The sequence below is a fragment of the Ahaetulla prasina genome, chromosome 4, assembly GCF_028640845.1.
Source record: "Ahaetulla prasina isolate Xishuangbanna chromosome 4, ASM2864084v1, whole genome shotgun sequence".
Lineage (NCBI taxonomy): Eukaryota > Metazoa > Chordata > Lepidosauria > Squamata > Colubridae > Ahaetulla > Ahaetulla prasina.
In genome coordinates, this window is record NC_080542.1 from 148241556 (window position 1) to 148257788 (window position 16233).

General features: G+C 47.1%; 1 protein-coding gene across 1 annotated transcript; it reads right to left on the reverse strand.

Annotated features, from left to right (window-relative positions):
* Positions 1–204: 204 nt before the first annotated feature.
* On the reverse strand, positions 205–16233 carry LOC131197704 (zinc finger protein 282-like). Its single transcript, XM_058182084.1, has 7 exons — positions 16080–16233; positions 13275–13676; positions 11081–11207; positions 9983–10105; positions 8484–8597; positions 7812–7934; positions 205–1844 (listed from the first exon to the last, which is right to left on the reverse strand). The coding sequence occupies exons 1-7, from the start codon at positions 16101–16103 to the stop codon at positions 1123–1125; spliced, it is 1635 nt and encodes a 544-aa protein (XP_058038067.1). The 5' UTR covers positions 16104–16233; the 3' UTR covers positions 205–1122.

The following is a 16233-nucleotide window of genomic DNA, read 5'->3' on the forward strand; positions in this document are numbered from 1 at the left end:
ACCATGGGGATGCTACAATGGTCAGACGTGTGAAAAATGGTCCTAAGTCACTTTTTTCAGTGCTATTGTAACTGAGCGGTCACTAAATGAACTGCCGTAAGTCTAAGACTTACCTGTAACTGCATTATTTCCCAGCCTTTGTGCCCATTTCTATCTGCAAACATCTCTGAAGTGAATGAACAAAAAATGCAAGCGATTTTCTTTGTTTTTGTTTTTTGGTAATTTGTCTTTATTTGCAATGCACCTTCAATACAAAACTACATCCTGAAAAGAACGTATCTCTGTGTGGGTGAATAATATATTGTTCGTTTAAAAAATAAAACGAGGCGGCCCACATTTTATGAGATAAAAGGGAGTTTTAACATCCTAAAAGCAGCAGAGGAGAGAGCCCAGGGAGAACAAATTAATATGGTTGCTGCAGGTCAGACCCACAAGATTTCTTTCGAAAATTCGAAAGATTTTCCCGTACTCGCAATAAAACTGGGAACCAGAAAAGGAACTGAAGAGGAAAAGAAAGAGAAAGGGAACTACTGGTGGCTCGAACAAGGAGTCCCACGGAATGCGAGCTACACATCGTAAAGTTTTCCGTGTAAATGGTTCCATCCGTACATCCGGAAAAACATCTTTTTTTTTTAAAGCACAGGATCCATCCGGAGCGTGGTTCTGCCGCTATAGGTTATGACTCACTCTGTCAGAAACATATGGGAAAAGTATAACTGCAGCCGACGGCATCCAACAGAAGCCCAAAAGACACACGATGTCTTTGAGCATCCAGCAAAATGAGACTGCTTGCCGTTAGTGTCTTAACGCGCAAGGAATAACATCCCGCACACGTGCACCTACCATCATCAGCTGAAAAGGACCCAGACTTGTGCAGAACTTGGTTGCAAGCAGCTATACGTCACCTCTGCACACCGTCGTGTCCTTTTTCAGAAATGGTTTTATGGCAGTTGGCACAGATTCTGGTTCAAAATGAGTCTATCTACTGCAGCCCATCTGTCCAGCTGTTTTTCCACATCAAGTAGAATTAAAGTGTGAGACTGGGGGCTGCAGAGGGAGTGCTGGGGGGGGGCTCAACTGGACGGGCTGAGAGGCTGGGCTCTCTCCCGCTGCTGTGGGGTGCTAAGGGAGACCGTCACCCCCCATCCCGGGCAGGAGTCGCTGGGCCGAGGCCTCGCTGCTGTGAGTCCTCAGGTGGTCCTTGAGCGACTCCTTGTAGCGGAAGCTACGCCCACACTCTGCGCACTGGTAGGGGCGCTCGCCCGTGTGAATGCGCTGGTGCTTGAGCAGATTCTGCTTCCGGATGAACCGTTTCCCACAGATGGGACACTGGAAAGGGCGCTCGCCTGTGTGCAGCCGCTGGTGGTTCTGCAGGTGCTCCTTGCGGCTGTAACACTTGCCGCACTCGGCACACTTGTAAGGGCGCTCACCCCGGTGGGTCATCTGATGCCGCACCAAGCCTGAGTGGCAGTTGAAGCTCTTGCGGCATTCAGCGCACTCGTACGGCCGAGCTTGGCCGTGGTGACTGCGCTGGTGGACTTTGAGGCTCTTTTTCACCCCAAACATCTTGCCGCACTCACTGCAGCCGTGGGGCCGTTCGGCAGAGCCCTGAGGGGGGCCCAGGATGCTTTGCAGCTCACTGTCTAACTCCAGCGATTTACCCGCTCTACATTTGGTGGGACTGACGGGCGGCCCACGAGGGGCCTCATAGCCTTCTGCTGCTGGAGGAACAGCGAGAACGGCTGCTGCAGGAGACTCTCCCTGGAAGAGCATCTCCCGAGGTCTCACCGGCTCTTCCGGGCACAGGGGCGGCTGCTCAGCCTTGATGGTCATTGCGTCTCCAGCTGGAATAGAAAGTGAAAGAAAACTGAAATCATTTATAGTGATACCTCAGTACGCAGCGTTAATTGGTTCAGGAGGACACAAGTTTTTGAGTACTAAAAACTATGAGTCCCAAACAAAATTTTCCCATCAGGAATAATGTGGAGAATTGCACGGCAGCCGACAACAAATTCTAACAGCGTGTGCATTTAAGAACCGAACAAACGATGTGCCAAGACTGAAAAATGCTTAAGCTTCCTGTGACTACTATTGCTAAATCAGATAAACAGAGTTGGAAGGGACCCTGTGGGTCATCTAGTCCAACCCCCCGCCCAGGCAGGAGACCCTACACCATTTCTGACGGATGGCAGTCCAGTCTCTTCTTGAAAGCCTCCAGTGATGAAGCGCCCACAACTTCTGAAGACAACTTCTGTTCCATGGGTTGATTGTTCTCACTGTCAGAAAATTTCTCCTTATTTCTAGGCTGAATCTCTCCTTGAGCAGTTTCCATCCATTAGTCCCTGTCTGACCTTGGGGTGCTTTGGAAAACAGGCTGACCTCCTCCTCTCTATGACAACCCCTCAAATATTAGAACAGTGATATCGTATCTCCCCTGGGCCTTCACTAGACTAGCTATGGCCAGTTCCTGTAACTGTCCTTCATATGTTCTAGCCTTTTCAACTTGCCAAAGAACTGGGGGGAGGGAAGGGCAAGATGGAATGTGGAGGCTAGAATCTTAACCATAAGAACCAAGGACACTTTTGTAGGTGTCTGCCAAGATGTGCACAGTTATCAAAACAAAAAGATGATTCCAAATTGGACAATGCGATCTGTTCCACGGGAGGAGGGGATGAAACTCATATTTAACTACGCAGGGCTTATGCAGGGAAAATTAATTTTGCTTTTTTTCAAGTGCCAAAGTACGGGTAATCCTCAACTTCCGACGACAATGGAGCCCAAAACTTCTGTTGCTAAGTGTGACATTTGTTAAGTGAATTCTGCCCCATTTTACCACGTTTCTTGCCAGAGTTATTAAGTGAACCACCGCAGTTGATAAATTAGTAACCCGGTTGTTAAGTGAATCTAGCTTCCCCATTGATTTTGCTTGTCAGAAGGTCGCAAAAGGGGATCACACGACCCCAGGACACTGCAACGGTCGTAAGTATGAAAGTTGCCCAGCATTTGATCACAGTCAAGGGGATGGCTGCAGTAGTGGGTTCCACTTACTTCAGCTATTGGTTTGGAATTGGGATTGTGCATGCGTGCTTGCTTTGCTCATGTATGGCGCTTCTTCACATGCGCAGAACCTTCTACCCGAACCAGTAGAAACCCACCATTGGATGGCTGCAATGGTGAGAAACGGTCATAAGTCGTTTTTTTTCAATGCCTCTGTAAATTTGAATGGTCTCTAAATGAACTGTTGTAAGTCAAGGACTAACTCAACTCTACACTACTAACTAGAGCACACAAAACATTTGCCAGACCTATTCTTGAATACAGCTCATCCGTCTGGAACCCATACCTCATCTCTGACATAAATACAGTAGAACGAGTCCAGAAATATTTTACTAGAAGAGTTCTTCACGCCTCCGAAAACAACAAAATACCTTATACCAACAGACTTGAAATCCTGGGATTAGAAAACTTAGAACTCCGCCGACTTCGACATGACCTGAGTTTAACACACAATCATCTATTCCAATATCCTTCCTATAAAAGACTACTTCAGCTTCAATCGCAATATTACAAGAGCAAAAAATAGATTCAAGCTAAATGTCAACCGCTTCAAACTTGATTGCAGAAAATATGACTTCTGTAACAGAGTTGTTAACGCTTGGAACTCACTACCTGACTCCATAGTCTTTACTCAAAATCCCAAAAACTTCAACCAAAAACTGTCTACTATTGATCTCACCCCATTCATGAGAGGACTATAAGGGGCGTGCATAAGAGCACAAAAGTGCCTACCGTTCCTGTCCTATTGTTCCCTTCATTATATCAAATTAATATAGTTGATGCATATTTTTTTTACTTATATATATATTTTTTTTCTTCAAGATATGTTGTTTTATCTATGACAATTGTTTGTGTATACTGTTGTGACAAAAAGAAATAAAAAAACAACAACAACAATCCAGTAGAAAGGAGGACATATGTGTTTCTCAAACTGTAAGACATGGAGACTTCAACTCCCAGAATTCCCCAACCAGGTGTAGTGAGCAGGGAATTCTGGGAATCAAAGATTGAGAAACATTTCCTTTATAAGTAGTCCTTGACTTACAACCAAAACAGAGATCAAAATTTCCATCGCACATCGCTGCGGTTGTAATGTCAAGTCGGACCTGATTTTATGACCATTATTACTATGGCGGTTAAGCAAACACCACAATCTCATTTTATCTAACTATCAAAAAAAGCATCATGAATTGTGACCACGTAATGTTAGATCATTGCAACAGGTCGTAAATGTGCCCAGATTGTCATAATGTGACCATGGGGTGGTGTGATAGTCATAAATGTGAGGACTCAGCTTTTTTCAGAACTTAACAACTGTGGCAAAAAGGGTGGCAAAACGGGGCAAAACTCACTTAACAAATGTCTCACTTAGCAACAGAAATTTTGGGCTCAATTCCTGTTGTAATTCGAGGACTACCTGTTGGTAGCATCCTAAGATCACATGATCCCCATTCACGACCTTGCTAGCCAGCATCCAACCCAACAAATGAGGCCGGATTTGCTTAAAGACCAAGTGATTCACTTAATGACTGCAGCGACTAATTTAACAACAGTCGCAAAATAGATGATAAAATTGAGGGCTGCTCGTGATTGTAAATCAAGGACTAGTAATAACCAAAAGCCAACATGAATTTGTCAAAAACAGATCATGCCAGACAAATCTTCATTTAGATATGAGCCAGCCGTGTGCAGCAGCTGCCAAAAAGCCAACACAGTTCTGGGCTGCATAAACAGAGGGATAGAACTAAGATCACGTGAAGTGTTGATACCACTTTATAATGCCCTGGTAAGGCCACACTTGGAATATTGTATCCAGTTTTGGTCGCCATGATGTAAAAAAGATGTTGAGACTCTAGAAAGAGAGCAGAGAAGAGCAACAAAGATGATTAGGGGACTGGAGGCTAAAACATATGAAGAATGCTTGCAGGAATTGGCTATGTCTAGTTTAATGAAAACAAGGACCACGGGAGATATGATAGCATTCTTTCAATATCTGAAAGGCTGCCCCAAAGAAGAGGGAGTCAATCTATTCTCCAAGGCCCCTGAGGGCAGGACAAAAAGCAACGGGTGGAAACTCATCAAGGAGAGAAGCAACTTGGAACTAAGGAGAAATTTCCTGAGAGTGAGAACAATTAATCAGTGGAACAATTTGCCTCCAGATGTTGTAAATGCTCCAACACTGGAAATTTTAAAGAAGTGATTGGACAACCATTTGCCTGAAATGGTATAAGGCAGTGACGGCTAGCCTTTTTGCCATCACGTGCCAAAAGAAGGAGCAGCGTGGGGTGGGTGTGTTTGCCACACGCATGTGTGCCCATACTCATAATTCAATGCCTCCCGCGACCCCCTGCTTTTGGCATGTGATGGCAAAAAGGTTACCGGTGGGCCCGGTAGGTCTGTTTTTCGCCCTCCCCAGACTCCAGAGGGTTTCTCTGAGCCTGGGGAGGGTGAAAACGGTCTCCCACCCGCCCAGAGGCCCTCCGGAGGCCGGAAATGGCCCATTTCCCAACTTCCGGTGGGCCTGAAAATCAGCTGGCCTGCATGTGTATGCGCGCTGGAGCCGAATTAGGGCAATTCTTGCGTGCCCACAGATATGGCTCTGCGTGAGACCTGTGGCACGCATGCCATAGGTTCACTATCACGGGTAAAGGGTTTCCTGACTGAGCAGGGGGTTGGACTAGAAGACCTCCAAGGTCCCTTCCAAGCGCTGTGATTCTAATTCTAATTCTAAAACTGATCCAATGCGTTGAGAGAACCACGTAAAATAAGAAATTTATTTTGGGGGGGGGAAACAAAGTTTTGTCCATGAGTTCTTCAAACTGCTTGGATTTATCCCAGGGGACAAATAACTGAGAGTGTTGATTTTTTCCTGGAACTCCAAAAAAACCTTTGAATTTTCCCAGCCAGACTTGTTGACATCCTGTTGGTGCCAGATGCAAAAACCTGACCTTCTTCGCAGGTCACAATCACTTTTACAGCCGCCTCTTCTTTTGAAAACAGAAGAAAAGTAACTAAATACCAAGAAAGAAGAAAAATCAGCAAATCGCCATTATTTTATCTGACATTCAGCCCTACAAGGTCGAAGAGCCGAAATGCAAAATTGAGATAGTCAGGAAGATACTAGATTATGCAGAAGTGGATAGCCTGACAGTTGAAAATTTAACAGAAAGATGATGTAGAATGTTTTCAAACGTGGATTTTATTTTACCAAGGGTTGAAAAAAAGGCGGTGGAGATTAAGAATTTAAATTAATACTGTTAAGCAAATTAAATAACCAGACATGATGTTTATTAAGCACTAAGAGATATAATTAATGGGAAATCAATAAAAAATGTTTTTTAAGTAAAAAATAAATGTGAGACTTCTAGGGCTTTTCAAAGCTGGCATATTTCAAATTGCAAAAAAACAACAAAAAAACAACAACACCCCCCAAATAAAGGCAAGGGCCACTCCTTGACTTACTGCCGTAAGTAGTAACTAACCCTAGTAGTCGCTGAGGAATTCTGGGAATCAAAATCTACACTGGACCAAATAGCTTGCTTTATAAATAATCCTTGACTTACGACCGCCACCGACATTGAAATGCCCATCACACACCATTGCAGTGGTAAAGTCAAGTCAGACCTGATTTTACAACCGTTTTTACTACGGCCATTCAGCGAATACTGTGATCGTTAAACACAATCTCGTTTTTCCAAATGGGCAGGTTTTTTTGCAGTAAACTATCCAAACAGTATCACAAATTACGATCACGTAACAATAGATCATTTCGACAGGTCATAAGGGTGCCCAGATTGTGACTATGTGGCCGTGAGGTGGTGTGCTAGTCATAAGTATGAGGACCGGGCTTTTTTCCCAGTACTTTGACGAAGAAGAAATGGATGTAAATTGAGGACATAATACAACCTGCATGTCTCCATCTCAAAAACAGAGTCAGCGAGAACCAAGTATCGGATCTTTTTTTTTGTCCAACAACCAGAACCTCATTACAATTGTTCATTTAACAACTGTTCAAAATTCCAACCACACCAGAAAAAAAAAAAAAGTGGCTTATAACCGGTCCTCAAACTTACGACCATCCCAGCATCCAACATGATCAAAATTAGGTCACATCACAACCTATATAATAGTTACAATGGTCTTATTGAATCACGAGATCCCCTTTTGGGATCTCCCCACAAGGCCAAGTCAAAGGCGGAAGCCGGCTTCGCTTAACAATGGCATAATTCACTTAACGACCGCAGTGCTTTGCCTAACTACAGTGGCGAAAAATAGCAACATCCAGCACGAGTCACTCGATCCCCGCCTTGCTTAATGACAGAAGTTGTCATCCCCAAGGTGTGTTTTAAGTGGAGGCTCACTTCCCTCCGGTCAACTTCAGCATTCATTCCTCTCTCATTTTCTGAATATTTGAAGTTACGACAGCCCTGAAAAAAAGCGATTTACGACCGTGGCAGTGTCCCCGTGTGGGCCACGTGATCAAAATTCAGCCACTCGGCCACTGACTCCTTTCGCAACCTTCTGACAAGCAGAGTCCAAGGGGAAGCTGCAGTGGCTTAACAATCATGTTGCTAACTTAACACCAGCAGTGATTCACTGAACAACGAGGGCAAGGAAGGTCACAAAACGGGGTGAAACGCCACTTAATAGATGTCTCTGATTTAGCAATGGGAACTTTGGGCTCGATTTGCGGTCGTTAAGCTGAGGACTTACAGCACCCCACTGACGACTGAGCGAGTCGGAATAGGACCTACCTGGGCCCCCGTGCACAGGGAGGGTCTCCCTTTCCGATGTGTCCCACTGATGTCTGACACACGAATTCTCTTCTTGTTTAATCCAGGATAAAAAATCATGGGTGGACATGAGCCCCTGGGCCCCTAAAGGAGAACAGAGGGGATGCTGAATTCACAGAAAGGGTTTTGGGGACCTCCCCCGGCCCCCCCAAAAAAAGGCAGAAGGGGAGAAAGGAGCCTACCGATGTAGGACCACCTACCCGGAGGTGTCGAAATCACCCTTCTGCACATGGAACAGCTGGCATGTAAAAACTGAGCTTTTCTCTCCCTTGGCAACTTTAAGAAGGATGGACTCCCAACTCCCAGAATTCCCCAACCAGCTGGCTGGGGGATTCTGGGAGTGGAAGTCTTCCCCTCTTAAAGTGGCTGAGCTTGAAACTTAGTGCCCTCGACCAACAGGCGGGGTCATCCAATGGGCTTAAGCCAACCAAAGAAGCCAATCCGTGCTGTTCTCTCCAGCCACCCAGTGCTTTCAATGGGAAAGGCGATTGTAAATTGAAAACATCTGACATTAAAAGCATCGGTGCTATTAAAACTCTGCCATTTTTCGACCCCCTTGTGTGGGAGGATCAGAATCTGGAACACCCCCCCTTTTGACCGCCCCCAAAGTCAGCCCCCGCCCTCACCCATCACCTGCACATGGGTCAGCCACCAGGCCTCTGTCCTCGGAGAAGGGACCTCCTCCGCTGAAGGACCCCCCCTCCTGTTTGATGCGTGTCAGGATATCCGGCGTGGAGGCCAAGGGTCCTGGGTTCGAGGGAGAGAAGGGGAGGAGAGACGGGACGCAACTTGGAAACACAGCCTGGGAGCCCACCCCCACCCCCCGCCATGGGGCGAAGGGCACCAGCCAGCCCCAAATCCTCCTCGACCCACAGGCTCCAAAATGCACCCCATTGGGGGGGGGAGAAGGGCTGGGAAGGGGGAGCAAGAATGGGTAGATGCAGGATGGGGGCGCATTTGGGGGAGGGCAAGGCTGAATGTGGGTAGGGGGAGCTGCAGGAAGCAATCGTGGTTTTATTCGGTGGTTGGCTGGAAAGGGTGAGCCAGGATTGGACATTTTGCGTTGGCATGTATACAGTTCTGGGAAAGGAAGGAAGGAAGGAGAGGTAAGGCATGAAAGAATGAAGAAGAGAGAGCGGGAGGAAGAAAGAAGAGGGGAAGGAGGGAGGGAGAGTGCATGAAAGAATGGAAAGGAAAAAAGGAAAGAACGGCAGAAGGAAGGAAAAAAAATAAGAGGGAGGAAGGGAGGAGTAATGCATGAAAGAATAAAGGAGGGAGGGAAGAAGGGAAGACGGGAGACAGGGAAGGAGGGGAGAAAGCAGGAACAAAGGACAGAAAGAAAAGGGAAAAAAAGAAGAAAAAAGGAATGAAGCCAGGAGGGAAGGAGGCAGGCAGGCAAAGATAAACCAGAGGAAGATAAGAAGCAGACGGGGAGAAAGAGGAGGAACCGGATGAGAGGGAAGGAAAACAAAACAAAAGTTTTGCTCTGTGCGAAGCCGTGGGAGTCTTATCTCCAGCATTCAGCAAAACCGTGTGTGTGTGTGTGTGTGTGTGTGTGTGTGTGTGTGTGTGTGTGTGTTGTGTGCGCATGTGAGACCCAAAGCTCACAATTTAGAATCAGAATAGAGCTGGAAGGGACCTCAAAGGTCTTCTAGTCCAACCCGCTACAGAATCATGGAATGACAGAGTTGGACGGGGGGGGATCCCGGAGGTCATCTAGCCCAACCCCCTGCTCAACCAGGAGAGCCTTACAGAATAACAAGAGTTGGAAGGGACCTTAGAGATCACCTAGTCCAGCCCCCTCCATGCTCAAGCAGGAGACCCTTAAAGAATCATGGAATGACAGAGTTGGAAGGGACCCTTTGAGGTCCTCTAGTCCAGAAGTCTCCAACCTTGGCAACTTTAAGACTTGTGGACTTCAACGACCAGAGTTCCTCAGCCAGCAAAGCTAGTCCAACCCCCTGCTCAAGCACGAGACCCTTACAGAATCATGGAATGACAGAGTGGGAAGTGACCTTAGAGGTCATCTAGTCCAGCCCCCCCCCCATGCTCAAGCAGGAGACCTTTACCATCTCAGACAACACACCCCTTCCAAACCAGAGCCCCTCCACCCCAGATACCCTTCCCCCCACCTGTGCAAGGCTCGGGGATCACGTCACGCTCCTTCGCGCTCGGCGGCTCTGGGACGCTGGGTTCGGGCGCCCCCCTCTCAGCCCTGGGGTGTACCTCAGGTTTGGCAACGTTGACGTTGGCACCTGGAAAACGGGGAGACAATCAAAAATTCCCCACCTCGCAGGGTTGGGGAATAGAGTTCGGCAATACAGGCAATCCTCGACTTACGACCACGATGGAACCCAAAGCTTCCGTTGCTAAGCGAAACAGGTGCTAAGGGAGTTTTGCTCCGTTTATGACCTCTCTTAACACCGTGATTCAGTCCCCGACTTACAACCACGACGGAGCCCAAACTTTCTCTTAAGGGAGCTTCGCCCCATTTTATGGTCTTTCTGACCACGGTCGTTAAGTGAACCCTTGCAGTTATTGAACTAGTCACACGGTCGTTCAGCGAATCCGGCTTCCCCGGTGACTTTGTCAGAAGGTCGCGAAAGGGGATCACGTGACCCTGGGGATGCAGCAACCGCCATAAATATGAGTCAACGGCCAACCGTATGAATGTTGGGAATGTCGCAATGGGCATAAATGAGAAAAACAAGTGAAAAAATCCTTTTTTCAGTGCTGTAACTTCGGTCACTAAACAAACAGTTTTAAGTCAAGGACTACCTGGAATATGGCAAAATTTACCAAAGTGCATCTTCAGGTAGTCCTTGATTTATGACCAGTTGTTTAGGTCTCCCTTTGATCTTCCAATGGTGCTGGCGGGAAAAAAGTGACTTAGAATTGGTCCTCACATTTACGACCGTCGCAGCGTTCTTGGAGTCACCAACTGCCATTCAGGCACTCGGCAACGGGTTCCTGTTTACGACACATTTTTAAGGCCAGAAGGTTGTCATTGACCTTAAAATCGACTAAGGAAGGGCAGCCAAACTCACTTAACGGCCGCGTGCTTTGCTTAACAATGGTGGAGGTTCGCTTAGCAACCGTGGGCAAAAACGTCCTAATAGAACCGCGATGTTTAACAACGGACGTTCCAATCCCAATCGGCGTTGTAAATCGAGGACTAGCTGCAAGTACATATAAAGAGACAGGCGGCCTGCCGATTAACCTGGCTATACCGAATGCTAGCAAGGATTCGTAGTTCTCCTTCAGAAGATTGTTGTACAGGTCCTTCTGCCAATCAGCCAAATTCTTCCACTCTTCGGCGGAGAAATAAACCGCAATATCCACAAACGTAACCGGCATCTGCAAATACAATTTAAAAAAACAAAACAAAACACACACACACACAAGACTTCAAGAAGGGTAAAAAAAAGATGGCTTTCGCACCCAGATCCTGAATTTTTGCACCGTCAGCTTTGGAAGCTTTTATTTTTAATTTTAATTATCAGCCTTTTATAATCTGCTATGTTTTAAATGTTGTTTTTAATTGTATATATTTTGTGTTTTACTTTTGGCTGTACACCGCCCTGAGTCCTTCGGGAGAAGGGCGGTATAAAAATTTAATAAATAATAATAATAAAATAATAATAATAAAAAGCTATACTAAGCCGAAGGCTTCCACACGCTGCCACCTTCCCATGAGTGGGGAAGTAGAAGAGGTGGGGGAGTACAAGGGGCTATTAGATATAATAACAACCTTCCTGCCAGTCAAGGTCAGGCCGAGCCTGCATCTGGAAAAGGACACACCACTCCGGTTCTTCCCTGAAGAACTTGGCAAAAAAGATGGAAGGAAAATGAATCATCCATTCCCGTTTATTATTTTTTTTAATTTAAATTTCAAATTTTAAAATTCATTTTAATTTTTTTTAAAAAATTCTGTTTTTAATTTTTCTAAGTCCCTTTCTTTAAAGACTAAAAAGAAATCATCCAAAGTGAAATTAATTGCCAATCCAGTGACGACTGGTAAGGAGAAAATTTTTTGTCTTTTTCTTTCTAGTTTATATTTTAATTTTTGAAGTATTTCTTCTTAAAATTACAGTTTTTTCTCTTTTTAAGATGATTGTTTTTCCCCTAAAAAAATGTGCTAGAAGTGAATTCCTTGCAAATCCAGTGATTGATATATAAAAAAACAGGATACATTTATATTTTAATTTTCTTTTGTTTTTAAGATTTTTTTTCTTATGATTAAAAATTGTTTTGCCACTAAAAAAATTCTAAAAGTAATTTCATTGTGAATCCAGTGATGATTGACAAGTTAAAAAATTTTTTTTTTCATTTTCCTTCCTAATTTGTTTGTTGTTTTTTTTTTAAAAAAAACGGTCTTTTCAAGATTAAAGACTATTTGGTTAGTAAAAGTAAATCAAATGGTAATCCAATGATGACTGATCAATAGAAAATATGATCCATTTTTAAAAATTTTCTTCCTAGTTTGTATTTTTAATTTTTTTAAGTTTCTTTTCTTTTTAAGATTATAGTTTGTTTTCTTATTTAAAACACTGCAAAAAGTGAATTCATTAGAACTCCATTGTTGAATGATAAGTAGAAAAATATGATTTTTTCCCCCTCTTTTCTTCCTAGTTTGTAGTTTTAATTTTTCTAAGTCCCTTTTTTAAGGTGATTCTTCTTATTTAAAAATTACCAAATGCGAATTCAATCATAAATCCTGTCACAATTTGGAAATAGAAAACACATATTTAAAAATTTTCTTTCCTAATTTTGGATCTTTCATTTTGAAAAATATATCTCCTGACACAACCACCCTGCCAGGTATGTTGGTCTAAGGTGGGGGAAAAGAAGGATTGATCTCAAGTAAGAGGTCATGTCCCCATTTGGAGCCCACCAAATCAGGATTTGTGTACCATCAAAAAGTTGGAGGACCCGAGTCCATAAGTCTTCAGATGTTTCAGGAGGGCATTTCCCATCCTATCAGGGGTAAAATCTACTTACTTTCCTTACCGGTTTGGAAGTACACTCTTCACTCGCGCATCACATGCATGCGCAGAAAGTAAAAACATTACTTCCTGGTTAATACCAGGAAGAAATGACACCTGGGCGGGTGGGTGGAGCTTTGCTCTGCCATTGCTACTGGACCGCTGAACTACCAGCCATGATCGCTACCAGATTGCGCGGTCTGGTCCGATCCGGGAGCATTTCACCCCTGCATCCCACCCATCTGAGACACAATTATGGAAGTTCTGGTCCCAACCCAACGTCTGGAAACCACCACGGAGGAGAAGATGTCCAGATTTAGCCCACTGTGGTTCCTTCAGGAGAACCATCACCCAACCTTCTGAGGAACCAGCCTCTTTCCTTCCCAGGATTCCGTCTTCCACTCAAGACCCCCCCCTTCCTCTTTGAGGACCCCCTGACCTTGGGTATTTCTCCCTTGGATCCCGGGGGCAGCCTGAGGACCCAGAAATTGCGGTTCTTGAGAAGGTTCTCCATGTTTTCCAGCCTTCTCTGTAGCAGGCCGTATTCTTGAATGAGGGTGCCCAAGACAGCCCACTTGTTCTCCAGCTGGTTGCCGAACTCCATAGCTGTCTTCTCACAATCCAAGAGCTTCTTCTCGGCCGTCCCGGATCGGCCTTCCAAGCTGAGCAACCTGGTGGCCAACAGGTCAATCTTCCTCTCCATGGCTTGGACGGTGGCCACCACGCTCCAGAGGGAGGCTTCGGCGGTGTGCAGTTGCGCTTCTCGCATGTGGCTCAGCTCGGGGACCAGAGGAGGTTGGAGGGGCATCAGATGTTGAGCTTCCACGTTCCATTCCTGGAGCTGGAGAAGAAGAAGAAGATCACCAAGAAGGAAGACGAGAAGATGGAAATTCAACCCTTGTTCAGTGACCTTCCCCAAGGAAGTACTCAGCTTACAACAGTTCTTTCAGAGTTACAACAGCACTGTAAAAAAGAAACTTAGGACCCTTTTTCACACTTACGACCATCGGTGCCTGTCCACAGTCACGTCATCAAAGTTCAGACAACTGACTCACATTTATGACGGTTGCAGTGACCTCCTGATGAGCAAAAGTCAAGGGGAAAGGCAGGTTCACTAAACAACCGTGTCACTAAATTAGGAACTGCAGGGATTCACTTCACGAAGGCAGGAGCAAAAGTTGTCAAATGGGGCAAAACTCACTTAAGAACAAATCTCGCTTAGTGACAGTAATTTTGGGCTCAATTGTGGTTGTAAGTCGAGGACTATCTGTGTTTCAGCACATGCTACTCCCTTGGGGCCTAACGCTCAGACAGTGAGACTTCAGCGGGATCAGAACGAAATTGCAGCGTTTCATGAGGACTACAAACCTGTGTCAAATGGTGGAGCCATATATTTATACAAAAGGGGTAATATGCATGCAATTAAGAAGTGCAGTGTCTGGACTAAAGCACACTTCTATACAGTTCAAGTGGCTTTTTCAGCTTGAAAAATTTCTGTCCATAAAAGTGGGGCTATTGTATTATCTATAAAACCGGCTAAAATTGAATTTACAAAAGATGTAGCAGCCGGTACTATACAGCTAGCCCTCAACTTACAACCATTTGTTTTAGTGACCGTTTGAAGTTGCGACGGCACTAAAGAAAAGTGACGACGCTGAGGCCTCCCCTGTGGTCATGTGATCCAAATTCAGACACTTGGCAACCGACTCGCATTTATGACGGTCGCAGAGGCCCTGGGTCACGTGATCCCCCCCCTTTTACGATCTTCGGATGAGATTCACTTAACAGCCGAGTAACTAAAGAGTAACCGAGTTGCTAACTTAACAACCGCAGGGATTCACAACAGCTGTGGCCAAGAAGGTCGTAAAATGGGACCAAAGTCACACAACTGTCTCGCTTAGCACTGGTAATTTGGGATTCGGTTGTGGTCGTAATTCGAGGACTACCTGTATATGGAATTTACCAGCCACCATGCGGATGATAAAACAGGGACCGGTACCGTCGGGAGGCCTGGGGACTCCATTTCCCAGAATTCCCCGGTCAGGCTGGCTGGGAATTCTGGGAAATGGAGTCCCCAGGCCTGCAGAGTGCCAGATTAGAGGAGACAGACCGAAAGACAAAAGGTGTGTGTGTGTGTGTGTGTGTGTCTTCAGGCCAGTCTCTTCTTATGCTCTGCAGGGTTGTTGTGATGGAAGTCACCCAGGTTTCCTAGGAGGAGGAAAGGAGGGGTCCTTAAAGAGTCTGCCTCGGGGAGTTGAGGGGGGGTTGCTGCCCAGGAACAGGAGGTGCTATTTCAAAGGAGGAGAGGGATCTAATGGGTTCCCTGGGGTGGGGGCCATCACGGAGAAGGGAATCTCTTAGAGCAGGGGTCCCCAACCTTGGCCATTTTAAGCCTGGAGGACTTCAACTCCCAGAATACCCCAGCCAGCAAAGCAAAGCAAAGCTGGCTGGGGAGTTCTGGGAGTTCAAGGTTGGGGACCCCTGTCTTAGAGCACTGGTCAATATCCACTGGGATCTCCTGGATCCCTTGGGGGCAGGGGAGTCAGGGGATCTCCTGGGCTCACTAGGGTCGGTGGGGGAGGACCCCTGGATTCCCTTGGGCGGGGTCCTACTCGCTCCCTTGGAGACGAGGGGCGGAAGGGGGGGGGCTCTCCTGGATCCCCTGGGGTGAGGAGGCAGGCGAGGGAGGAGCCCAGGAGGGGCACAAGGGGAGTGGAGGAGTCAGGGGAGGGGGATCTCCTGGTCCCCCTGGGGGTTGGTCAGGGGATCCCCAGGATGAGGTTGTGTGTGTGTGTGTGTGTGTATGGGACTGGAGGGCAGGGCATGCGTGGGGGGAGGGAGGGTGTCTCTTGGATCACTTGGGTGGGGGATGGGTGTGGAATGGGGGAGGGATCCAAAGGCAGGAGGGAGGATCACTTGGGGGAATGGGGGAGGGAGAACCAAGGACAAGCCCTCCCCTTCGACACCCTCCCAAAAACTTGCTCCGGGCAGCATCCCCTCCCCACCTGCCCCCTCCTCCTCCTCCTCCTCCGGCCCGGCGGGCGAGAGATGCTGGGAGGAGGAGGGAGGAGGGGAGGCTAAGCAAGCCCCTACCCTTTCCCTCCCCTTCAGGCCTCCCGCCCCTCCCTCCCCCAGCCCCCAGGCGGCCCGGCGCCCCTCCCCAACCGCTCGGAGGGGCTGCAGCTGCGGGCCCCGCAGGGAGGAGGAAGACCCCGCTGGGAGGCGGCCTGGGCGGGGGTCTCACCTGGGCGGGGGCCCACTCCGCCATGGCGGCGCTGGGGCCGGGGCGGGGCTGGGGGGGGGGGGGCGGGGGCACCGAGGCCGGGCGGCGGCGGCGTCTGATCGGCCAGGAAGCCTCGGGCGGCGCTCAATCCTTGCCGGGAGGCGCCCCTGCAGGG

Excerpts from the sequence above, each read along its gene's own strand:
- LOC131197704 (XM_058182084.1), bottom strand. The coding sequence starts at position 16,103 with ATGGCGGAGTGGGCCCCCGCCCAG. Across the intron at positions 8,598-9,982 it reads GATCCCCGAGCCTTGCACAG|GACCCTTGGCCTCCACGCCG; the intron begins GTGGGGGGAAGG and ends CCTCGAACCCAG. Across the intron at positions 7,935-8,483 it reads GGTGGCTGACCCATGTGCAG|GGGCCCAGGGGCTCATGTCC; the intron begins GTGATGGGTGAG and ends GTTCTCCTTTAG.